Consider the following 26357-nt stretch of genomic DNA (forward strand, 5'->3'; position numbering starts at 1 on the left):
ACAGGGCTCCTTGCCCTCGGTAGCTTCAAAACAGGTGATCCCCCACAAAGTTGAGATAAGATAAGGCCTTCTTAGAAGTCTTAGAAGACCAGCATTGTCATCCATATAAGACGCCGAAGGGCCACTGCTGATACAGGCAGCCTAAAATCAAAGGAGCCGTATCCCAAGAGGCATCACAGATAAACTGTAGCCCCTGGATCAACTGATCCGCCAGCTGCGCAAAGGCCGAGGGAAGCTGTTTCCCCTCCAGGTCCGGCGTAAAAAATTAGCTCACTCGTCAGAGTTTGCGACACTAGGGCAATAGTAAATACCGGCTTAAGCCGAACCAGCCATAGTGAAACATATGGCGGGCCAGAGCCTCCACTCTTCTATCAACCGGATCTTTAAAGGGCAAGGACTCCTCAACTAGAATTAAGGTAGCTTTATTTAACCTGGAAACCGGCGAGTCCACTACAGGTGGGACCGTCTACTTTTTAAGCAGGGAATCCTTATAAGGATACCGCATAGCAAAACATTTAGGGTCCACAAGAGTGCATTTTGGACAACCCCACTGTTATGTGACAATGTTGTCAAAGTAAGCAGGAAACGGGAAAACCCCCGCCACAGTGGAGGATAATTGGTGCCAAAAGGGACTGGCACCTCTGATGCAGCATCTCCGCCATGTTTAAAATGTCATGCTCTGACACAATCAGTGCATCCACCAGTGCCTTTTCATGCACAGCTAGAGGAACAGAGGAAACATTCTCACTGTCTGAGCACTCAGGGTGCATGGGCCCAGACCCAGTAGGATGACTTGCATTCGCGGTGGCCGAAACAGATTCAGGATCTGATGGACAGATGAGGCAGGGGAAGGCAGTGGATGCTATATACTAAGGTCACCCAGAAAAACATAACAATCAGGGGAGGGCCACTGATTGCGATCCCGCAAGGGGGATGCCGACCAAGGATCCACTAATGGACCACCTACTGGACCCCGCAAAAAACAAGGGGGTCACCCCCCCCTGAGCCCCTCTACAGAAATCTGCACAATAGGAAATAGCCCCCTTAAAAGGGGGCCACCCACCGTGACACGGACACACAGGCAGGGTATCCTGATGGTCCCGCAGCACTAAAAGGGTAGGTGCCCTCCACGATAATGGTGGCATGTTGCCATCAAAAATTAAACCGCCCCACAGTGCCACCCCTTCAAAGGGAGGTGCCAAGCTTGCCGCATGGCCTAGTAGGAACCAAGCCGCAGCCTCAATCTGTGTGGAGGGAGGCCCAACCGCAAGTGCACTTATCCCAGCCAGGCTCACTAGGGCCACCCCTCGAATGGAGGCCGATTCGGCCTAAATTTATGTGGATGCCTAGCCGCCTGGGCGTGAGCCTCAGCGGAGCTGACCACCCAGGGGCAGCAGAGGGGAGGGCGGATGCCCAAACGGAGAGTAGTGGCTTCAGCCACCCTGACTGGGGCCACCCCACATAGCTCCTGACCAGTAGGCCGCAAAGCCGTGGCCTAAATGTGGGGCCGGATCCGGCCGCATGGGGCATGGACCTGCAGATGCCAAACCATTCGCTCTCCCAACAACTGCAGCAGGGAGCCCAGAGGACATCCTTGCCCTAGTCACCAACCCCCGGGGTAGCAGGGGAACCCCCCATTGTGCACCAGGAAAATCCCATCGGGAGGAACTCCAACAAGCCGCCGATTAAGAGCATGTAGCAAAAGCCAGCCCATACCATCACCTAGGGAGGGGGGGGGGGGGGCTGAAGATCCGCAGTGACCACCGACTTTTTTAGATGGCTGGGGTGGGGAGGGGAACTATTTTGCTAAAAAAAAGGACACGTATCCAAAAGGAAACAGATGTAAAGATAATTGCCCAAAGTGAACGTTTTACACATCTTTTTAAATGTGATCGAAGTGACCAGACAAAATCCAAAAGGAAAAGTTAATTAGCCAGGTGGACCTTCAGATATTTCTCAGATATACTGCACCATAAAGGACGTAACTTTATTTAATTTGTATATTGTTCCTGTGAAAGATATCAGTGAATGGTAATATTTTGGAATAATTCAGATCTGCAAACAATAGTAGACTTATAACTGCAAAGCACATCACCAATATACAAAACCATATAATTACCCAATTGCATGTCTCTCCAAGAGTCTTTGGACAGGAATAGTCAATTTACCAAGAAACCTCTTGATGATAGGACGACTTTTGGCAAATTTATCTTTTATTTCAACTTCCAAAACATCAGTTAAAAGTGCAACAAATGAATATTTCTGAAAGAAAAATAAAACAAACAATCAGAAAATATTTTTGACAGTATTGATGCTCGGTTCACACTAGGGCGACCTGTGAGGCGACCTGGTCGCCTCACAGGTCGCCTCCCATAGGGAAGCTGCGGACCCGTTCTAATAGGAGCGACACAAGTCGCTCCGACCTAGAAAAAGGGTCCGGAGCTGCTTTGGGGCGACCAGGAGGCGACCGCCATAGACTTCAATGTTATGAAGTCCGTGGCGGCCGCTCCGAGGTCGCGGCGCGCTGCTCGCACCGCGACCTCGGAGGTCGCCACCCGAAGTAGTGTCACGGTAATGTGAACCGGCGCTTAAAGTGATTGAAAAGTTTTTTTTTAAATAACAAACATGTTATACTTACAAGTGTAAAGTGCTATAGTGTTAATTGAAAGCAAAAGACCGGTTTCCGGCAATAATACAAATTGTCCACCGGTTTGGTGTACTAAAGTGTTCAAGTGCAGATTTAAATAAATAAATAATAGTGCCAATAAATTTGTGTGTGGAAATGTATATATGTATAAGAACACACTAAATATAATGTGTGGTGTTAGCTAATATAGGTAAACTATACGATGAAAAGAGTGAATCACAACTATGCTGATACTAAATAAATATGACAATAAAAATATAAATATAAATGTGACAATAAGTAATGCTCATGCAGCAAATTAATAGTCCCAAAAAACAGCAAAGCACCGAAATCGGTAGACCAACAGTCTTTTCTATTGCTGGGTGATTCATTGGGGTGTGGAGAAAATATTCCAATAATCGTGAGTAACAGAAATTTCAGTGACATTTAAGGTGCTTTAAATCCTTTCGGGGTGATGTGAATGGTGAGTGAAACACACAGGTGCACCCCTCCAATTGCTCCCGCACTCACCGGAGGTATGCACCCCTGCAGGGGTAACAAGCCTTAATGCAGCGTGGTCTGTGAGGCTCCTTGCAGAGGGGGGGGGGGAGGGGGGGATATCCCCCTGTTGTACCAGGTAAAAGGATCTCCTTTCAAATGATGATGGTATGCAAAGAAGAATATGCCGATATAGTGAAGTACCGTTTGAAATATACTTTATTGTAAATAATTAAAAGACAGGTACTCACATTAGTTCGATACTAGCAAGCAACAAAAGCAGTAGGGGCCGCGAGTCCCTCGCTGGCGGCCGCTTCCGGGACGCTGTGCGCTTCAGCGACCGGATCTGCGTTGCAGTGGGGCGGAAATGACGTTATCGCGCACGACGCGTTTCGTCAGAGCTGACGCCATCAGGTGATCAGGCCACCTGATGACATTTATTTAGTATCAGCATAGTTGTGATTCACTCTTTTCATCGTATAGTTTACCTATATTAGCTAACACCACACATTATATTTAGTGTGTTCTTATACATATATACATTTCCACACACAAATTTATTGGCACTATTATTTATTTATTTAAATCTGCACTTGAACACTTTAGTACACCAAACCGGTGGACAATTTGTATTATTGCCGGAAACCGGTCTTTTGCTTTCAATTAACACTATAGCACTTTACACTTGAAAACATTTAATTTCTTCAGCACCTTATATTAGGCAGCGCCACTTTACCTCACTGTACCTACACTTTCTCAATATAGCCTTTGGGCTGTGTTTTGAGGTAGGCTGCAGCCACATTCTCCATCCAAAAGCACGGATTTCTCATTCTCCATGTTATACTTACCTGCTCTGTGTAGTTGGTTTTGCACAGAGTGGTCTGGATCCTCCTCTTCTTGGGTCCCTCTTCTGTGCACCTGTCCCCTCCCTCCTGTTGAGTGCCCCCACAGCAAGCAGCTTGCTGTGGGGGCACCTGAATCGAGTCACAGCTCCCTGTGTCCATTCAGGCATGGAGCGGAGGCCCTCTATTGATTGGATGTCTGACTCCGATTGGCAGCAGCGGGAGCCAATTGCGCCACGCTGCTGTCTCAGCCAATGAGGAGGGGAGACTTCCACGCCCTAGTTGAGCTGACTATTCTTCTACCTCTTCCCACTCCCGTCTCTCCACTTCCTCTTCCATCCCTATTTCTATATATCCAACCGTTTCCTAAATTCTAACCAATCTCCCCATATACTAGCAAATCTCTCTGCCTGATCTTCCCTGCTACATAAAAATTCCATTTCATATACAGTATGTATTCCATCTTTTTAAACCATTCAAAAATCGTGCGTTTTTCTAATTGTTGCCATTTTTATGGTATAATTGGTTGTTGTAGTGTTGACACAAAGTGCTTTAATTGCAAATTCCTCCATTCATTCAATCTCAACAAATCTCTTTTATGTTTCAATTTCTGCAATGTGCAAATTTTCCCTTTTTTTAATTATATCTTTTTACTGTGTATTTTTAATCCATTTCCCAAATTGTGTCCGGTTTCCGGATAAAAAAAAAAAATTTGTTCCAGCAAGTAAAATTAATGGTGAATTATATTCCCATTTAGCTTGTCTATAAATCATACCAAAACTTTGAAAACATTTCTGGTCATTCCATGTTTGTTATCATCAAATATTCTATATTTTTTTGGTATCCAAATATTGTTATCCAATTGTGTTCCACTTAGTGTGTTTTCTATCCTCGCCCAATTTTTTGCATTCTTCATATTAGACTATTCTACTTACCGTGTTAAAACTATAGCATTATAACATCTTTTTATATCTGGTGCTGATATTCCACCCTGTGCTTTCCCTTTACTTAACACTGAGAACTATATTCTTGGCTTATTATTTTGCCAGATATACTTTGACAACATCGTCCTTATTATTTAAAAAAAAATTGTGGGATAGCAATTGGTAGCATTTGGAATTTGTACAGAATTTTTGGAAGTATTACCATCTTTATCATGTTTATTCATCCCACCCACAACATTGGTCTTGTTATTTTTTTTAATTTCTTTTTTTATCTCATTTAACAATGGTATACAATTTACGTGGTATAAATCCTCAAGGTTTAATGTTAAGTTTATCCCCAGGTATTTTAGTTTTTTCTTCCCAGGTAAATGAAAATCCCTCCTGTAATGTTCGCACTTCCTCTTCACTAATGTTTATATTTAAGATTACTGATTTTACGGGGTGGATCTTTGTTTTTCTTTTAAGTTTTTTTTAAAATATTTTTTCAGTTCTTTTATTAGAGAGCGTGATTCTAGGATTGGATATGTACAACAGGACATTATCTGGGTATGCTGCAACTTTATGTTCTTCCTTTCCTATCATCACTCCTCGTATGTCTATACTATTTCGTATGATGGCCAATAGGGGTTCCAGTGACAATACATATAGGAACTATGACAGTGGACATCCCTGCCTTGTCCCGTTGAACATTTCGAAGGGTGATGACAGGGTTCCATTTACCTTCACTAATGCTGTTGGGTGATGGTATAAGTATTTAATCCACTGGGCCATTTTGGGGCCTATTCCCACTTCTTCCTCTGTCCATCATAAATCCCCAACCAACTCTGTCAAAAGCCTTTTTGGCATCGATTGACAAGAATATAGTTGGAGATCTGGTGCCTTCTATATTATGTAATAATATTGGATTGTGAATCCATCTGGTCCTGGACTTTTCCCTGCTTCTGTACTCTTGATCGCTGCCTTTATTGCTTCTTGTGTTATTGGCTCCTCTAACCCTTGTAATTTTTCAGCTGCTGTTTTAGGTAGTTTTGCCTCCCTTAGGTAGCCCTACTTTTTTGTTTTCTTTTTTCCTCACTGAGTACAGATTGCTATAGTAATTATGGAAAACTCCAGCAATATCTAATGTTGTATATACTATTTACCCTTTACTAATTTTCATTTTCTCTATATAATTTATTGCTTTTTAATTTTTCTGTAGTCTTGCTAGATATTACTCTGGCTTATTCCACCATTGGTATCGCTCTTGAGCTGATCTATTAAATACCTGTCTTGTCTCTTGCTCCATTAGGTCTTCCAGTTAATCTATTTTTTTATTACAAGGGCCTGTTGAGACTCCCTATCTATTCTTCTTTTGTTCCAGCTCATATATTTCTTTCAGAACTCTTTCCATCTTACTTGTCCTTTCCTTTTTTTCTGGAGCCTATTAAAATCAAGATACCTCTTATATACGCCTTATGAGTCTTCCAAGTTACTGCCTTGGATACCCCTGGTGATTCATCAGAAAATATTGTTCTATTTATTTTTTTATTTTATCCACTACTTCTGTATCCTGAATTAAATCCTCATTTAACTTCCAGTTGCATATCCCAGGCTGGCTACCGGTAATTTTGAGCTTTGCCATTACCGGTGCATGATCTGATATTGATGCTATTTCTATGGATGTTTTTTCCACAGAATCTAACAGTCTATGTTCCACCATAATCTAATCTATTCTTGAATACAGCTCATGCACTGGAGAATAAAATGAATAATCTTTCTCCCAAGGATGTTGGACCCGCCAATCATCTACCAGTTGACACTGGTGCAGTTTCTTCTTAATTGCTCTTAATTGGGAGTTGCCAGTCTCCGGTGCACGTGATGTAGTATATACCCGTGGGTCTATGCAAAAATTTTGATCTCCTGCAAGGATTAGCTTTCCCTTCCTAAATTCCATTAGTTTCCCTAGAATTTCCTTCAAGTACCCTTTTGGGTTTTTATTGAGGCTGTATGTATTTGCCAGTGTGCACTCCATCCCTTGTAAGTTATCCTTTAGAAATATGTACCCACCCTCAGGGTCCACTTTCCTCTCTTCTAAAGTAAATCTTACTTATTTTGCGAAACCTATTGTTACTCCTTTTGCTCTTCTAGTGGGTGTGTCTCCATAATAGAATGTGGGGTAAACCCTTAAGTATAATTTTACATTGGAGTCACATGTTAGACGTGTCTCCTATAGGAAATCTATACTTGCTGCGTATTGTTTAACTTCTCTTAATACCTTATTTTGTTTTTCTGGGGTGTTCCATCCTCTTACATTGTATGATAAAAAAATGTTATTGTTGTCATTTTGTCTCTCTCTCCCCTCCTACCTCAAAGTCTTTTCTCTCCCCTATCACCAGTCTCCCAACTACCCCAGGCATCCAGGGGGTTTCTTTACACCAATTCAAACGAATTTCAGCAGAAGGAGAGGTAGACACAAAACAAGAGAGAAAAGGAGTGATTTGGGTATCCGGCTCCATCTATTCTTTTCCCCCTCCATTCTTCCCTTCCCTCCCCCCTATTACCCCACCCCCATTCCCTCCCATGTCAGGGCTTTTGGAAGTTGGTATTGTTACCATCTCTTGGTCTTCTTGCAGATATATGTTGTCCCTGTTAGACTGAATTTTACCCATCTGCCCTCTTTCTCTTGGGGTTATGCTCTATCTATCGCCCAATCTGGGCCCAGTCCCCTATCTATAAAGTTGGGTCCAGAGCCTTCCAGGCGCCCATGGAACGCCATCCTTTTCCCTTCAATTAATCCCCCCCCCCCCTCTTCACCTCCCAGCACAACCAAGTCCCTTCTTATATTTTCTTCTTATTCTGTCAAGTCCACTTTTCTGTTCTATTTCAGATCTTAGTTTCTTTTCCTGGAAATCAGTCCCCATTGATCTTCTTCCGATATGGTTCTCTCAGTCCTGGGACCGTCTTTCTGGCCTACTAAACATGCCGGGAAACCCCAGTTGTACCTAATGTCATGGCTTTTCATCCATTCCAGTAGGGGTTTTTAAAGTTCTCTTTCTCCTTAAAATTTCCTGTGCTAGATCTGGGAAGATCTGAAGATCAGCATTTTCATATTTGATTGCTTGTGTTATTTTCATGTTTCCCCATATTTTTGCTTTTTCTTCATAGTTTTGAAATCTTATTATAACATTTTTTGGGGTTTCCGCTGGTAGGCCTTTTGGTCTATTAAGCCTATGTACTCTTTCAATCTTTATTTGTTCTGCTTGTTTTTTCCTATTAGGTCCTCTCTATGCATTGATTCTGGAAGGCCCCGTATTCTCAGATTTTTCCTTCTATTCCGATTTTCTTGATCACAAATTCCAGTTTGTAAACCAGATTCCTTTGTTCAGTTTTGAGATTTTCCATTTCTTTCTTTAATTAATTTATTATTTGTGATTGACCATCTAATCTATTTTCCGTTTCTTCTATTCTTGACAAAATACGTCCCAAATCATTATTTATTGTTGTTATCTCTTTATTTAAAGACTTTTCTAGTGCTGCAAACATATCAGCCATTTCTGACTTCGTTGATAATTGGACCTTCAGATTTTGCCCTTCCATCTGTCCCTTCTCGGGATCGCTTTCCAAGTCTTGCTCCATCCTTGACTGACTAAGCAAACTTATACTTGTTGTTCTGTTTTGTTTATCCTTTGCCTCTGCCAATTTCATTCGATTTCCTTGTTGTTTATCCACTTTCTGTTTCTCTGAGCCCCCCTCTTGGGGCATATACTTTTTAATTGGTCCTGGTCTTGAACTTTTTTTGGGAGGCTTTGCGGCTGCTCCTCCTCTTGCTGCTTTCCCTTTCATATTTATGCTTTTCTCCTTTTATTTTTTAAAATCCACACTTTTCCTCTTATTTACAGCCCTTTAAGGAGCTTCCCCTTGCCCCTCTGTACTTGTGCTATGTACACTCAGGCTCTGGCCTGTTCCGTGGTAAATTTATCCCCAGCCGTATGCGGGGTATTTGTTTATAACCACATATGAGAAAATTAGAGATTCCAAGCTAGCAATTACTAGCCAGTATTGCATCTGCTGTGAAACCTCAACACAGACCCAAGCCAAACTGCACTTCCACACCGTTTATGCCAGACCACTGCAGTAGTCACTAAGTCACACAATCATCATGATTGCTGCTGTTCTAAGTGGGGTCTGCTGCAATGCTTCCGGGCGGGGGGGGGGGGGAAGCAGTCACTGTTTTTATTTTCAGTGGGCTTCAAGCTAACGCCTAGGGTATTCTTATGTCAATGTTTGTTGTATTTCTGGCCATACAGCCTTCCCCCCAAGTTCCAGACTGGCTGTCCACATCTGGCTCAGATATCCGACTGAACTCCACACTCTCCAGCGCTCCTCTCTCCCGCAGCTGATCGGGCTCTGTTGGGTCTATCGGGTGTTTCCTCCACTGTCTTCCTCTGGCTTTTCCGCGTGCCCCGGCTGAGTCCCCAAACTCTGCCGAAGGTGCAGCCTCCAGCAAGCCTTCCGGTCCCATCCTCCGCTATTCCTCTCCTCCACCAGGTCTCTGCAGCTCCTCTCTTGGCAGCCCCTCACAGGGGATCTCCCCCAGCTGTGGCTCATCAGCCAGCAGCAAACAAACAGGAGAAAGAACGGTAAGGGGCTGGGGGTATATGAGGGGATTTTCAAAGCATTCTCGCAGCTTCATGTTTGGATGGCTTCCTCCAGAGCACCTAGCTTAGGCCCTGCGCTGGCGCCATGTGTAGGCTCCTCCCCCGTCCGTTCAGAGTTATAAGGATGACCAAAATGTCTTCCACCTCAATCCTGTGGAGCAGACAAGAAAGGAGTTTCGGAGGAGGAAATGTGTAAATCAGGCTGTACTGATCTAATGAAGCCACCGAAGTATCTACAGCCTCCACGGTTGATCTCTGCACCTGGAGACAAACCTGTCCAGTTTTTTTTTGTTCATTGAGGCTAGAAGGTTCACATCTGACATTTTCCAACTTTGACATGTTCCTTAACACCTTTGGAAGTAGGTCCCATTCTCCGCGATCTAGGCACTACCAACTGAGGGAGTCCTTCTGTCTATTGTCCATGCCTGGATTGTGGAAAAGGCTGGAACATGACGATATACCAAGGACAGAATCCTGGATCCTTCTGGATCCTGCCTGGTGGTTACTGTACCCTAATACTGTGATGTAGTCCAACTGAATTCTGCTCAGATGAATCACCAATCAGCATATCTAGTGCTGTAGCACCCAGAGCCTTTAGCTCCAGAATGTTGACCAAGAAACAGGATTCTTTTGGTGTCCAAGTACTAAGAAGGTATCAATAAGTTCTCCCCAGCATAACAGGCTGGTATCCATTGTGGGGATCTTCAAAGAGACCAAAAGGAAGGATCCAACTCCAAAGCTGGATTTCTGAGTCACCAGACCAGCCAGACAACCTAGCCCTCAGTGACAGGGGATCGGGTTTGTCCAGAGACTGAACCATCCATATTGGCCCACGATGACTGTGGAACTGGAGAAAATGCTTTGAAGGAAGCGAATATCATTCCCATTATTTTCATGCAAAGCAAAGAGTCCACTTTTGAACTAAGTCTATGTCTGGGAAAGAAAAACTTTTGCTTAAGCTGGGTCAAAGATAATGTAAGCAATACAGACATCAGAAGGATCCAATCAAACCTGTGTGGGGTTTAAACTATCCACGTAACATTGTTGCACAACATTTGTTTCTACTGCTCCATCGTAAGAATATTGTGCAAATATCCCACAATGGGGATGCCCTGGGAACATACCCAGACAAGTACAGGGGCTAGAACCTTGGTGAACACAGAGTGCATAAGAGAGGCTGAATGGTAGTGTCAAAAATGACCCACAACAAAGGGAAGTAATTATTGATGTGCTGGAAAATAAAGCACTTGCAAATATGTGTCCTTGATCTCTTTAGAGGCCAGAAGGTTTCCTTGATGCAGGGAGGCTTTTACAGACTTAGCTTAATCTAATCAGAATTTTTGGGTCCAAATAAAGACATTTAGAACCTTGAGATCCAAGATAAGGTTAATACCCTCTTTTGGTTTGAGAACTGTAAAAAGGTTGGAATAAAATCAATAAAACATTTTCTACCACAGGAACTTGGGCAATAACGCCCTGATCCAGATGACCTGCAAGGGCTGCATGGAGGTCTGCTAACCTGTGTGGTGACACATGAATGCTGGAAGACACAAAGCTTAAATGCTTGAGGCTGAAAGACAAAAACTACCACAAATGATGTGAAATGGGCCTTAATATGGAAGGGAGGGACGTGAGGATGTAATCCCTGGAAATTAGCAGCCTGAGCCACCTAGCAGGGGTAAAAGAGGAAGCAGAATGTCCCTTCTTTGGTCCATCAGGTAAGAGAAAAGGGGACTCAGTCTTTCTGAAGGAAAGGTAGAACCGAACCATTTTGAACACATTCTGATAGAGAAAAAAATACTTTGAAGAGGAAGAAAGGTCTAGGTCTCAGGACCACCTTGTCACTATGTAAGACAAGAAAAGGCTCCTTGCAGGAAAGAGCCACCAACTCACAGACAAGCCTAATGGAGGTAATGGCCACCAAAAAGGCCACCTTACCCATGAAAACTTCCAATGGGATATCATGGATTTGTTCAAGGGGAGGTTTTTGAAGAACCAAAGATTTCCATTCCATGAAGGCACAGGAGATCAAAGTGGAGGAATCACATTAGCAACTCCTTATTTATAGGTCTTGACATCAGCGTGCAAAGCCAAAAGTTTCTGAAATAGAATGGATTAGGCAAGAATCAGTCCCTTTAGAATACAAGGATGCAGATGCTGGTCCTGGCCAGACTGCAGGAAGGCTTGGATGTGAGGAACAGAATATTCCAGTGGCTTAAGGTGTCTGCTTTTGCACCAGCAAAAAAAGGCTCTCCATGTGCAATGGCAGATCCTACAAGAGGAATTTTTCTCACCTTGAGCAAGGTGGGGATGACAAGATGAGCAATGGCGATATTCTTTAGGGCCTGGGTTACAACAGCCATGCTATTAAAGCCAGCTACTGAGAGGCAAGGTGGAACAGAGGGTCTGTGATAGGAAGTCTGATCTGTAGTGAAGAGGTCAAGGCTCATCTGCCAGGAGTCTATATGTCTGTGTTTCAGGTTCTCTTTGCCTAATTGGAGCAATAAGGTTCAGTGAAATAATTTTTTTCCCTTTTCTTGCTAAAAAGTTAATGGAGAATCTTCACTGGCGGGAATGCATACACTAGTCTGAACAGGGACCAAGGAATTGCCAGACCATGCACCGTGAAAGCCAGGGGATCTCTGGACCTGGCCACAAATCTGTCCAGATTTTTGTTGAAACTGGTTTTCCCCATTTTAGACAAAGCATCAGAAAGATCTCAGGGTAGAGGAACCACTCCTCTGAGACAACGTGTGGTAATTCGGGAAATCCGCTTGTCAAGGTATTGGTACTTTTGGCAGGGTGGGCAAGTGCCAAGTCCTGCTGGATACTGAAATCAGCATCTCCATTAAGCTGGTCAGCAGAGGGAAGCATGAAGTGATCTAGAATTTCCAGCTAGAGGGCTGTGCTGACTTTGGACTTGATAAAACACAGTGGACCAACACCAGCAGATGACATGGCTCCCCAAATGATCACTGACTGTGGAAACTTTACACTGGACCTCATGCAACTTGGATTCTGTGCCTCTCCACTCTTCCTCCAGACACTGGGACCTTGATTTCCAAATTAAATGCAAACTTTTCCACAGTCCATTATGATTTGGGGAGCTCGGTCATCTGCTGGTGTTGATCCACTGTGTTTATCAAGTTCAAAGTCAGTGTAGTATTGTCAAGAGGAAGATGAGAAACACCAGACCCAACAATGTAGATATGGTAGCAACCTGGGCTACCATAACACCTCAGCAGCGCCACAGGCTGATCGCTTGCATGCCATGCCGCTGAGATACTGAATTTTCTGAGATACTGAATGTTGGGTTTTCACTAGCTGTAGACCATAATCATCAAAACAGAAAAAAAAAAAGAAATGCTTGAAATAAATTATTCTGTGTGTAATAAATCTATAATATATAAACGAGTTTCACTTTTTGAATTGAATTACTGAAATAAATTCACTTTTTGATGGTATTAAATTTTTTTGAGATGCACCTGTATTAGATGTGTCACTTTATATACACTGTTCGAAATGTATTTAGCATATTAAAGGAGTATGGTCAAAGCTTTTTTGACCCTACTTCTCCTATGGATCACAGGAGTGCACTTCGTTCTGCATTTCTGTGACCCGTTTTCAGCCGACAGTGGGCTAAAGTAAGCTGACGACACTCCGCCAGTCCAGGCACTTGATCGATCCCAATTTTACGGTCAAGATCCTTTAAGATGCCAGTACAGGTAGCTGGCTCAGCCTCTTAGTGAGCCACTGGGAGTCTGGGCAAGCCACTCCCCCTAGTGATTGTTTCAGAACAAGGTGAAATACAAAATTCCTGAGTTCTATTTAGAATATCGTGACAGAGAATCACCAAGGCATTGGTTTACCCATATGGGAGGCCAATTACCGCTTTGGAAACATTAACAAGTATCAAACAGCGCTCCCAGAAAGCGACCAAACCTAATATCTAACCGAAAACGTCTGTCAGTTAAAGTATAACTAAAGGCAAAACTTTTTTTAGTTTTGGATAGAGTAAAGAGGGGTTAGAACATCTGTCAGTTCTTATTGCTGTCTGTGCCCTCGTTAAGGAGATTCACCCTCTCTTTTTGTCCTGTTTGCCATTATCAAAGAAAATTACAAATTTTGGGTTGTCCCCTGAAAAGTAATAGAGGGGGAATCTTCCAATGGGGCACTAGTTCTTGTGATATAGGGGTCCCCAAGGAATTCCCTTAATTTGAAGAGATTTCCTCTCACTTCCTGTTATGGGACAAAAATCTGACAGGGGTTTTAACCCTCTCCTACTCTATCCAAAATGGAAAAAAAAAGTTTTGCCTATAGTTCTACTTTAATGTTGCACAGATATGAAGATATTAATTGTTTGAAGATATACAACATTATAGTGATAACTTTGAATTCTATTGCTTTCCTAGGCAACACCGGTTGAAAAAATTGAAACGCTTGGTAAAGAGAAAAGTATATGCACAGAGATGGGATGAATTTAAACTACAATTTAACAAGTGTTATAAATATACTGCCAAGTAGAAAAGCATTTAAAGCATATCAGAAAAATTGGATTTTTGTACTTACTGTCAAATCCATTTCTCTGATTTCACCAACAAACACATCGCTCCATAAATCATAACTACTGGGTTATGCCTCCTCCAGGAGTAGGACTAGGCAGAACAAAAAACATCTGTCTACGCCCATGGACGTCCTCAGCTTGGTATATAGCCCCCCTCTCTGCTCTAGGTAATCAGTTTAGTAGCAAGCAGTATTAGAAGTATCAGAACTCCATAGAGGGGTGGGTGCTGTGTCCGTCGATGAACTTAGAGAAATGGATTTTACAGTAAGTACAAAAATACCATTTTCTCTTTCGTTCATCGACGGGCAAAGCGATCCATAAATCATAACAACTGGGACGTCCAAAAGCAGTGCCAAAAGGAAATTGAGGAGTGGGGAAAATAACCCAAGGCTAAACATAAGTGCCCTTAACCAGGTCACAGGAGCCTGGTCTGAAAAAATAAGTTTAAAGATAAACACCCCTAAAGAGGGAATAGCCCCTCTTAAACAGCAGCCTGCAAAACTTTGCGGCCAAAAGAAGCATCTGCAGATGCCAAAGTATCTACTTTATAGAAATTTGTGAAGGTTTGCACCGACGACCAAGTGGGGCGCCTTGATAACTTGTGATATTGATGCCTGATGACGGAAGGCCCAAGAAGCACTCAGCACCCGAGTAGAATGCGACATGACAGGGAAAGGTGGAACCTGAGCTTTAATGGAATAGGCCTGAGACAGCGCCTGTCTGATCCATCTGGAGATGGTAGCCGAAGAAGCGGCCAGCCCTTTTCTTGGTCTGTCCGTAATCATAAAGCGAGTCTGACCTTCGAAAGGATTCAGTAGCTGCCAGATACACCCGAATCGCACGAACCACATCCAAGGTATGCAAAGCAAATTCCTTATGATGAACGGGCTTGGGGCACAAGGAAGGCAACACAATGTCCTCATTCAAATGCAGGACAAGATGGACAGGGACGAAGAACCACTTTATCCCTATGGACCACCAAATAGGGAATGCGACAGGATATTGCCGAAAATTCTGATACCCTGTGTGCCAAGGTAATAGCCACCAAGAATGTCACCTTCTGGGATAACGTAGACAAGGGAATCTCCCGAATATTCTCAAATAGAGGTTTCTGTAGAACCGAAAACACTAAATTTAAATCCCATGGCAGCAAAAGAGACCGTACAGGTGGAGCTACATGTCGAACCCCCTGAATGAAGGTATAAACTAGGCCAACTTCTGAACAACGCCCCATTGTAGAATATCTTGCTGGAAGACGACTTTGTCGCCTTCACCATAGTAGGGATCACTGATCCAGACAAACCTCTATACCTCAGTACCTGGCTTTCAATAGCTAAGCCATTAAAACCAGCGACTGTAAAGCGGGATGGTAGATTAGCCCTTGGGACAACTGGTCTTCTCTGAAAGGAAGCCCCCAAGGGATGTTTACAGCCACCAGGATGATTGGAAGATCCTTGCTCTTGATTCCTCACAAGAACTGTGGAAGAAGCTTGAGCTGAGGATGATACTGGCCTTACCATGGCCCTTGGATGCTTGCGGCGTCTGCCCAAGGAACCCATGATCTTGCCACGAACTTCAGTATCCTCCTGTAGAGCCAAATCTGCTAAAAGGAGCTGCATGTATGATTGTGCAAACAGAACTGTCTTGAAGGTGGATACCACCAGACTCAGAACCTGTATGCAAATCGGGTGAGAGAACTATCTGTGTGACAGCAGCTTGTGGTTCCTGAAATTTGTTCAGAGGAAGGACCACACTGGTCAGAATTAAAATCAGACCTAGTTAATTAAATTCCCAGGATGGGGATAGGGGGGACATTAGGTAGTTCGGACATTACCTGAACCTTTGAAGGAATTAAATCCGCACAAAGACTCAGGACCTAAAAAACCTGAAAAGAACAAACTTTGCCCCCCTTTCTGGGTACCCCACAAAAACATTTTGCGGATCTCCTTGATGCTCACAAAAAAAGTTCACGGGGCCGGAAACCAGCAAAGATGTCCCCCCCACACCAATAATGGGTGAGGGCAGACCTTCATGCTGAAGGGGTCTTGTCTGCGGGTCTGGAGAAGCTAGCTCTAGGCTTACCAGACCAAGGATGCTTGGAACCTCCCAGGGAAGATTTTAAAGATCTATTTCCCTTATCCTCAGTCCCAGAAGCACAAAATAATTTTCTATGGGCTGAGAAGGAGGGCCCCCGTCTATGACTCCTTCCCTTTTCTGGATTGTGGCAGGAAGGTACTCTTCCTCCACAGTAATACCCTTAATGATGTCATCCAGGATAACCCCAAAGAGGCGATCGCCTTGAAAGGGCAGATCAATGAGAGCTTTCTTGGGGCTTGGTCTGCGGACCAATTCTTAAGCCACAGCATGCGCCTAATCACTGACGCTGAAACAGAAAGTGGAAAGCACAGGAGCTATATCAAAAGCTGCATCACAAATAAACTGCAGCCCATGGACCAACTGGTCCGCTATATCAACATAAGCAGCGGGGACCTGCTCAACCCCCAGGCCCTGGTGCAAAAGCTTGGCCCATTCAGTTAGGGTCTGAGACACCAGGGCTGAGGCAAAGACTGGCCGCAATGCCGAACTAGCCATAGTAAACATGCTGCGTGCCACAGCCTCTGCTTTCCTGTCAGCCGGGTCCTTAAAGGACTGGGATTCCTCTACTGGGATTATGGTTGCTTTATTCAATCTGAAAACACTGGTGAACTAGTCCACTTTTTTAAAAGTGACTCCTCAAAAGGGTAACATACAGCAAAATGTTTGGGGACCACAAAGGGTAATTTGGTTGTTTCCATTCCTTACAAGGAAACCTGTCAAAATAAGGCACATAAGGAAACACCTTTGGAGTACGAGATGACTTATGCGTACCAATCGACATAGCCACATCTGTGGCTACATCAGCCGCATCCTCCATTTTTAAAGTCTCACGCACTGCAGTGATAAGTTCTTCTACCAGCACTTTTTCATTTGCTGCTGGCGACCATGGAGGAATCATCCTCACTACCGGATGGATCTGGGGGGGTGTGATATTAGGTCACCCTGGACAGGCCGCGTCCACGGCGGCATCAGGCTCAGAATCAGACAAGACAGACTGAGCAGCGGGAGACGCTTCCCCCTAGGTATTTGCCCACACGCCACTTCCACCTAGGACACTAATGACTGCAGGACCGCTGTCAGTGCAACCATGGAAAGCTGGGGTTCCGAGGGACCTGCCACCTCCATGAGGGGGTCATTGGGGGAGATGTGACCCTAAGGCTCCATAAGGAAAGGAAGACCTTGCAGTACAAAAACAATCTTTTGGCACCACTAAAGAATCCCCTCAAGGCTCAGGTACTGTTATCTCTCTCTCTGCTGATAGGTACTATCAGCAGAGAGAGAGATAACAGGAACCCCCAAGGACTCACCCTACCGACCGGAGGAGCGCCGAGAATTCAAACCCAGTATCATCATGGGCGTCATCCCTGTTCATATGGCCAGGGCACAGGAAGAGGAAACCGAGGAGGAAGGAAGAGGAGGAGCTTCGGAATCCCCACGAGGCTTCAGTCGTCTCCAGCATCTCCCGGGCTAAGGGAAAATGGCCCTCGTGACATCAACTGGCTAGACAAATATAACAGCCAACCGGAGACCAGCTAGACTAAAGGAAAATGGCCACCATCAGCTACAAACGTTAAAGCATGTTGCCAGGATCTTCCCTGCGCCCTCTGCAATGCTGCGCCTTCTGCAAGGGGACCCCCCCCCCAAAGGTAGGGGACACTCTGCTGTGCACTCTGCACCGGGACCCCCCTGCACTATACCCACACTGCAAACAGTAGGGCATGCACCTAGGGGCCTCCTACACTAGGACCCCTCCAGACTACCAGGGCAGGACACACACTATCCCAGGACCCTTACAGAGTGGGGATAGCGGGGAACACCCCAGGGGTCTCCACTACATTCTCTGCACTGGGACCCCCACCAGACTCCAGGTCCAGAGAGGGGGGAAAGGGAGTGGGGGAAGCCCAGCTCACTGAGCGATTTAGGGATGGGAGGAGGGAACCTGCAGGCAGGTCCGACCATTCCTGGAGGTTACCCGCGTCCACCCCAAAAAAACGGCAAAAGAGGAGAGGACTGTACTTACCCTTCCATGGTGCGGTTAACGCTCCAGACAGAATCCTTACCACCAAAGTAGAGGAGCTGTCGGCCAAGGAACCACTGCAACTCAGACCCAAGCATGGTCGCTTGCGACCCTGCGAGACGTTTAACCTGTGGGCTAGCCCCTGTCCGCGAGGCTATGTTACGGCCAAACTAGCGCGTAGCTGCGGTCTGCAAGGGCTCGCTGGCTGGGATGGGGGGACCACTGGATCTAGATTATTCAGCCCGTCGCCCAGCCCGGCAGTTGATTGTAGATCCCCAGAGAGAAAAAACAAAAAATATGTAAGGAAGGAGAAAAATTGCTAAGACCAGAGATCCCAGCCAGGAGCCTAGGTCCTTACTCCTGACTAGACAGGTTTAAACTGATTACCTAGAGCAGGGAGGGAGAAGATACCAAGCTGGAGACGGCCCATGGGTGTAGCCAAGTGTTTTTATGTTCTGCCTAGTCCTACACCTGGAGGAGGCAATATAACCCAGTAGTTATGATTTATGGAGCGCTGTGTCCATTGATGAATAAAAGCGAAATAGCTCTGCAATACATGCACATTTCCTCAATGTTTTATCTCTTTATTATGGTGATCCTGACTGAAATCCAGAGAGTTTCTAATTGCAAGTTACAGGTTGACAGCACCGTCTCTGCTGCACCGGAATACCAGGCAGCATTGCCAGTCTTGCCTGAGTCTTCCCTTGCTGACAGAGTGAATATGATCCACCCAGGATACAAAAGGACTTTATTCTTTCTGAATCAACCTTCAGTCTGTGAACTGTGATAGTGTAATTCTGTGTACTATTTCTTTACGCTGTGCACACAAAATAGCTAAAAGGTGACTGTTATTTGCTGTACCATGAGTGCATTACAGAAAAGAATGTACAATTTAACATGGAGAGGATCTGACACAGTTTTGTACATAGTTGGAGAGGTTGAGTAAAGAAACATGCACATAAGTTAGGCTTAGTAGCCAGTCCTCTGCAAACATTTTTTTTTCTGTCTCCAACCAACGTCACTTACACTATATTGTCAAAAGTATTGGGACACTTTAGTATTAGTCCATAGGGTTCAAAATTGAGTTGGCCCACCTTTTGTAGCTATAACAGCTTCAATTCCTCTGGGAAGGCTGTCCACAAGGTTTAGGAGTATGTCTATGGGAATGTTTGACCATTTTTCCAGAAGCGCATTATGAGGTTATGCACAGATGTTGGAGAGAACCCTTGGCTTGCAGTCTCCACTCTAATTCATCCCAAAGGTGTTCTATTGGGTTAAGGTCAGGACTCTGCGCAGGCCAGTCAAGTTCCTCCACCCCAAACTCGCTCATCCATGTCTTTACAGACCTTGCTTGGTGCACTGGTCCAAATGATTTGGTGGAAAGGGGATTATGGTATGGGGTTGTTTTTCAGGGGTTGGGCTTGACCTTTTATTCCAGTGAGGGGAACTCTTAAGGCATCAGCATACCAAGACATTTTGGACAATTTCCTGCGAGTGTAAAGACAGGTGTCCCAATACATTTGACCAGGGCATTTTTTCAGCTGGAACTTGGTGGAACTCAGTTCCACCACCTCTGGCTCAGGCCCTCTGCTCCCTGCTCACCACTATCACCTGTAAACCCAGAAGTCAAGCTTCTGGGTTTACAAGTGACAGCTTGTCTCCCAATGGCTCCCACAGATACGATCTCCTGAACGGATCTTACTGAGTGAAGGATGGGGACAAGGGGGATGCAAGTGCCATGCTGTTGCCAACACCCCTACTGGATAATCTCCCTGCAAGTGAGAGAGTCGGAGCCACCTACAGTGTGGTCGTGGTTGAGTTCCTGCACCTACTTTCTGAGAAAAAAAGCCCTGCATTTGACAATATAGTGTACATTAAGATGTAAAAAATTACATTCTTGCCTGGTAAAAAACTGAGGGGATTATTGTAAGTTTTAAGAATGGCTTGTTTTCCCTATACGGGCATTACAGTCCTAATAGAAAGAGCCATAGATCCTGAATCTCATAAGAACAGAAAGCATATAAGCTTATGTAAGCTTTATGTCTAAAAGAAGAAACATGAGGAGTTTATGTTTAAAGTGGTCTGTGTGTATAACAGTGACAATTGTGAATACCTTATCAGAGGCTTCTCTAGGGGGGAATACGCTTCACTTGGCCAAATGATCTAAATATTTCTGTTTGCAAGCACAGATGTAAGGATTTCAAGGTTGAGGCTGAAGAATCTGATTTTTTTTTCAAAATTCAAAGAATCATCCCAGGGTTTCAGGATGGCAGCAATTAGATAATCTGTAAATTCATATGAATTTCCATAATCATTTAAGACAAAATTACACAAACATTTCAGCTATGGTTCTGCAATCTGCCAGAATATTTACAGCAGTTTTAAAACCATTGGCATGTGCATTCAATTTTAGCTTATTGTTTAATTAAAATCTCAAAACTCCTGTTTTTACATCTGATTTTTGAACTATCTACAAACAATCTGGTTTACAAATCAGCATTTAATACATAAAAAACAATCAAACCCAGAGCACTCTGGGCTTGCTAACCAGACAACGCAGCAGAGAGGCTTGCATTGCAGTCCCCTTGTCTAAGAGAATGCTTCCACATAGCATTTGGTAAGGTTTGACTTATTGGCTTTAGTGACTCATTTAAGTTCTGTAAACAAGATTTTTTTTTTGTACAGCTAAAAAAATAATCATGCTAATGATGTGAAAATAAGACGGGAGCTCCACCTGCTGACTAAATAGAAGACAGCATATTGTGCCACATTTCATATTTACCTAGCTAAATAAAAAAATCAAATATTTGCATTTACTTTAAAGAACATTTTACTGAAAAAGACTTTAAACTCTGTTGGGACTTCCTATGAAAACTTTTACATGTCACATATAAAAGTATTATTATCTAAAAGAGATGTAAAATCTCTACAGGAGTATTCATAAGCCGGGATCAAAAGTGTTGCAATTGGAAAATGTGCTGTCTTATAAAAGGAACTAAACACTTGGTTTCCCACACATACTGTATAAGCTTCTCAAATAGATAGATTACTCTAATCCCCATTAAATATCCACTTGGGAAAATAATTTAATAACATTTCTTCATACCAAGTAATGGATATTGTAGGAGAACTGTGTCCCTTGCATTAAATACCAACTCTCAAAAGTCATGTAATTAATTAATAACAAGATGGCTTAAAACTCTGTGGGCACTGAACACATTTAACAGTTGAAGCTGCTCATTTTCCTGTAGATGCAAAAATAACACTAGCTAAACAATAAAGCATGTTGTTCTGCTCTCTAATTGTCTATACTATTTGGAATAAATGCATATCTTAATGGCCAAATCAGCAAGCACCAATACTGTCACATGAGAAGAAACAGAAGTGAGTCACATGACCCATATTGGGAAGGAAAGAAGTTTTGCCCTGTAGGGGCGAAGCACAGGATCACTTTATTTACTGATCCATAAATCAATTCCAAATTATATAATAATTTTATCTGGTAGTAGTTAATTACACTCAACTGAACTTGTTATGCAATTCTGAAGGCATTGTATAGCTTATCAAGCCACTTCTTCAGTTCTTAGAATATTAGCAAGACACTCCAGCATTTATATATCTTAGGAAGACTCCTTAATCCAAGCACCATAAAATGTGTAGAGCATAATGGGAGGTGTGAAAGTTGTTCTGCAATCCTGTCCTAGTTAACCTCATTGTTGGTGTCAGGGAGTCTGCATAGGTGTTCATTCCTCTATTTACAAGGTTCGAGGTTTGAATCGTCAAATTACCAGGTCAGAGGTGTCAAAACAGAATTAGCAATACAACATGTTTTTTTTTTTTTAATTACATACGTTTAAAGAAGAAAAAAAAAGAATAGACATTATATAGGAAAGAAAGGTGGTGTTCATGGATGGTTGTTTCATTTTGATAGAGATGGACTTTTTCATGCCTCTTACAAACATGTTGTCCTCTCTGTCCAAAATGTGCACTTCATGGTCTTCAAAAGCATGCCCCTTTTCTTTAAAATGTAGGAAGACTGCTGAGTCTTGGCAAAACATATTAGAGACATTTTCACATTTCTGAATGACCTTTGTTTACCTAATATGTGGAAATTAAAACTGTAGGGCCGTAGCCTTAGAGCCGGTTCACACTGAGGCGATCCGACTTCGAGGGGTGACCTGTGAAGTCGCGGTGCACAGCGTGCACTTCGACTTGCAGGGACTTAACATAATGGAAGTCTATGCAAGTCGCTCCCAGGTCGCCCCAAAGTAGTACAGGACCCTTTTTCTAAGTCGGAGCGACTTGTGTCGCTCCTATTAGAACGGGTCCTGTACTACTCAATGGCGAGCGACCGACTGCGACTTGTCAGGCTGACAAGTCGCCTGACAAGTCGTGCTGGTCTGAATGGGGTCTTAGACATTTTATGTAAATGCCTTACAACAAAACTTTTCAATAACATGCAGGACTGGTTTTCAAAACACGTTAATGCTATGAGAAGTCATTGCCAGTTATTTCTTTATAACAGTAGTTTTAAGGAAAATAATAATAGTTCTGAAAAATCTAATTTGAATGGTTAAGATTTATATACCAGGAGGTGTCCGCAGTGCCAAAAACACAGTTGTCTCCCAATTTAATAGACAATTGTCTTGTGTCTGCGGCTATTACTTTACATCAGCGTTGTTTCTAGACTTCGATGTCAAGCAATTGGGTATATTACACCTTCCCCATTAAAAAATTGCCTAAACCTATGTAACTCTTGAGAGACTAGTATTTCTATGGTATAAACCGTCTATTGCATTGAAAAGGTAGATAGCATGAAATTATTTTTATACTTTGTTACCTCTCTGTGCCATACTGGATTCGTAGTGTTTGCTATAATAGTTGATCTCCTTTCCTGGCCATGATGAGCAAACGTTGGAAATGTGCTTCTCTTTCCAGGTCGAATAGATATCTTCAGATAAGGGTCAGGATTAAAAAACATTCCCTTCTTTAACCCTACTGCTCTGAGATCTGAAAGACAAAATAGTAAAGATGACACAGCAAAAACTGTCAATCCACTACTCAAGCAAGATAACAAATTAATATAATATAAATTATATTTTAGATTATAATATAAAAAATGAAAACATTATTGCTGCCATCTGGAAAAGAGAATTGGGGTTCTTATTTCTGGGTTTAGATCTTAATTGTTACAACATTTTGAGCAGAAAGCGCTGGTAAAAAAAAAAAAAAAAAAAAAAGTAAAACATTTTTATTTACTTCTAAAATTCTTTTCTTGGGGTATATTTACAGAACACAAGATCTCAGTCTTGCATTATGGGTTATGTTTCCTTACCATCTACCTTCAGGTGACTAGACACGGGCAAACAAAGTTGTAAGAAAAGTCTTAGCATAACTTCCCTCTCCCAGCAAGCCTCAGTTTAGTAGCAAGGAGCGAATAATTGGAAACAGAGGGGAGGAACCTATGTTCGGTGAGTCACTCCAAGACACTTTGACTCACCTTTTGACTTGCCTTAAAATAGTTGTCTTGAAGTATAGTACAGGACTTGTACTAGACCCATAACCTATAGACCATGGGTTATTTTCTGCTACTTTCAGGTGACTGGACGCTGGCAAAGGGCTGCCCCTTGAGCGTACCCATATAACCCCACCCAATCTGTAAGGCTTCATTTTTTTTAACAAGCAATAAAGAGTGATCAAGATGCAGAGGGGAGGGATCTGTGTTCTGTAATGTACTTCCAGATAAGGAATGTACAGATAAGTAAAAATTCCTATTATCTTTTTTTTTTTTCCATAAGTTTTATTGAAATACGGAAAAAAAGAAACATCGTAATCACAATATGCATGTTCCAATATTAGAATTCGGAAAGTACAAACGTATTAAGGCAAAAAACTTATAATTATAACTTAATTATCTTAATCGTACAATACACAACACAGGACTTTTATTCTTAGATCATGGGACGCACCCAAGCAATAAAACAGAGCATTCTGTAATGTAGCCAAATTATTGAATTGCAATGGTCTGGAATAAAATTGGACATAGAAAAGCGAATGGTGGGGTATCTTCTTAATTGTAGGGTCCAAACACGGGAGTGGAGGGCCAGGAGCTTGTCCGGGGGGGGGGGGGGAACTCTGGACAGGGCTGTGTCCCGTACCTATAGGAGACTGAATTGATGAGGTTGGCCTCTCTTATATTTCTAGCCCAGGCCCCACTGGTAAGTGGAACAGGGGTACAGAGGGACAGGAGCAACACAAGTGCCAGCCAATGTTGATAGGTGAAGTTGCAGCAGGAGATGCAGTCCCCAGGAAAATGTTTTTGGCTGGAAAAATAGTGTCAGGTTCAGAAGGTAGAACGAAATCAAGAAACATACATGAAAGTGCATCAGATCTGCAGCTTTTGGAACCCAGATGATATGTTATGTGAAACACAAAGCGAGAAAAGAAAAGTGCCCACCTTGCCTGCCACCGCCTTAGTCCTCTTGCAGTCCTTAAATACTTCAAATTCTTGTGTTCTGAAAATGAGGATAGGGTGCAAAGCTCCCTCCAGCAGATAGGGCCATTCCTCGAGAGCAGCCCTAATGGCTAGCAGCTCTTGATCTCCCACATTGTGGTTTCTTTCCGTGGAGCTCAACTTTCTGGAGAAAAGGGCAACAGGGTGGAATAAACATTTGGGCCATTGTCATTGAGACAATGAAGCCCAAACCGAACTTTCAGAAATATCCACCTCAAGTACATAGGCTAAAGCAGGATCTGAATGCTTCAGGATGGGAGCAGAAGTATATAGAGTCTTTAGTTTTTCAAACGAGGTTTGAGTCTCTGAAATCCATGGAATGGAATATGCTGCTTGGTCAACTGTGTGATTGGTGCAATGATACCAGAAAAATTCTTGATAAAATTCCTAAAAGTAAGCCAATCCCACAAAGATCTGTACTGCTTTTTTGTTCAACACAGCAGTTGTTCTTTGGGGACTGTAGCAGCAGAGCGTCCCAGAGAGAGCCAGGAAAAGTCATGTTGAAGGTTTATACATTTCCCAGGCTCCTCTCATACACATTCAGGGATATCTGATCCACGATCCAGTTCAGATTTTGGTCCTCTCCTCCAGGCCAATTTAAACTCACCTGAGACAGACAGTCAGTGCTCTCATCCTGGGAAAATCAGACAACTCCTGTCTGTGAGAGCAAGAGGTTGGTAAAAGCTAGCAAGTTGTATATGTGGAAGCAGACAAGGGGTGGGCTTGCTCAGTCTGTTGGCTAGGGCCTGTATTTTGTATAGTGAGTGTCGACACACGGCTAGGTTTTTGTTTTGCTACTATTTTTCCTATTTATTTTCTGAGACACTGTACAGCACCTGTATATAGCCTTGTATATAGCACAAATAAACATTGCATTGTTTTGTCGCTACCTTCTTGGATTTGATATCTATGCCTGAGAGACTGCTTATCCCAGGAAACTTTGTACCTGCTACCTGTTCCCTGCTCACATATGGTGGAGGCCTACGGGCAGCAGTAGTAAGTTACTACTTAAAGGGCCAGTACCTGGAGTGATTAACCACTTAAAGACCAGGGCTATTTCTGACACTTGTTGTTTACATGTTAAAATCAGTATTGTTAGCTAGAAAATTACTTAGAACCCCCAAACATTATATATATATAGTTTTTAGCAGAGACCCTAGAGAACAAAATGGAGATCGTTGTAATACTTTATGTCACATCGTATTTGCGCAGCGGTCTTACAAACACAATTTTTCTGGAAAAAAATATACTCCTTTGAATCAAAAAATAAGAAAACAGTAAAGTTATTTTTTCCTATAATGAGAAAGATAATGTTACGTTGAGTAATTAGATACCCAACATGTCATGCTTCAAAATTGTGCACGCTCATGGAATGGCGACAAACACTGGTACTTACAAATCTCTGTAGGCGACGCTTTAAAAATTTCTACAGGTTACCAGTTACAGAAGGGGTCTAGGGCTAGAATTATTGCTCTCGCTCTAACAATCGTGGTGATACTGAACATATGTCATTTGAACACCGTTTACATATATGGGCGTGACTTGTGTATGCATTCGCTTCTGCGCGCAAGCTCTGTGGGACGAAGCGTTTTAAATTGTTTATCTTTTTCCTTTTTTA

General features: G+C 43.1%; 1 protein-coding gene across 5 annotated transcripts in view; it reads right to left on the reverse strand.

The window, feature by feature from the left end:
* The window catches only part of HECW2 (HECT, C2 and WW domain containing E3 ubiquitin protein ligase 2), a 421352-nt gene that overhangs the window by 125251 nt on the left and 269744 nt on the right, over positions 1–26357 (reverse strand). For all 5 annotated transcript variants that reach the window (XM_082262150.1, XM_082262151.1, XM_082262148.1 and 2 more), the window contains 2 exons: positions 23066–23235; positions 2120–2262 (listed from right to left, as the gene is read on the reverse strand). In XM_082262150.1, the coding sequence (XP_082118276.1) occupies positions 2120–2262; positions 23066–23235 (313 nt within the window). The remainder of the gene's footprint in view (positions 1–2119; positions 2263–23065; positions 23236–26357) is intronic.

Source organism: Pelophylax lessonae (assembly GCF_965119305.1).
Source record: "Pelophylax lessonae genome assembly, chromosome: 6".
NCBI lineage: Eukaryota > Metazoa > Chordata > Amphibia > Anura > Ranidae > Pelophylax > Pelophylax lessonae.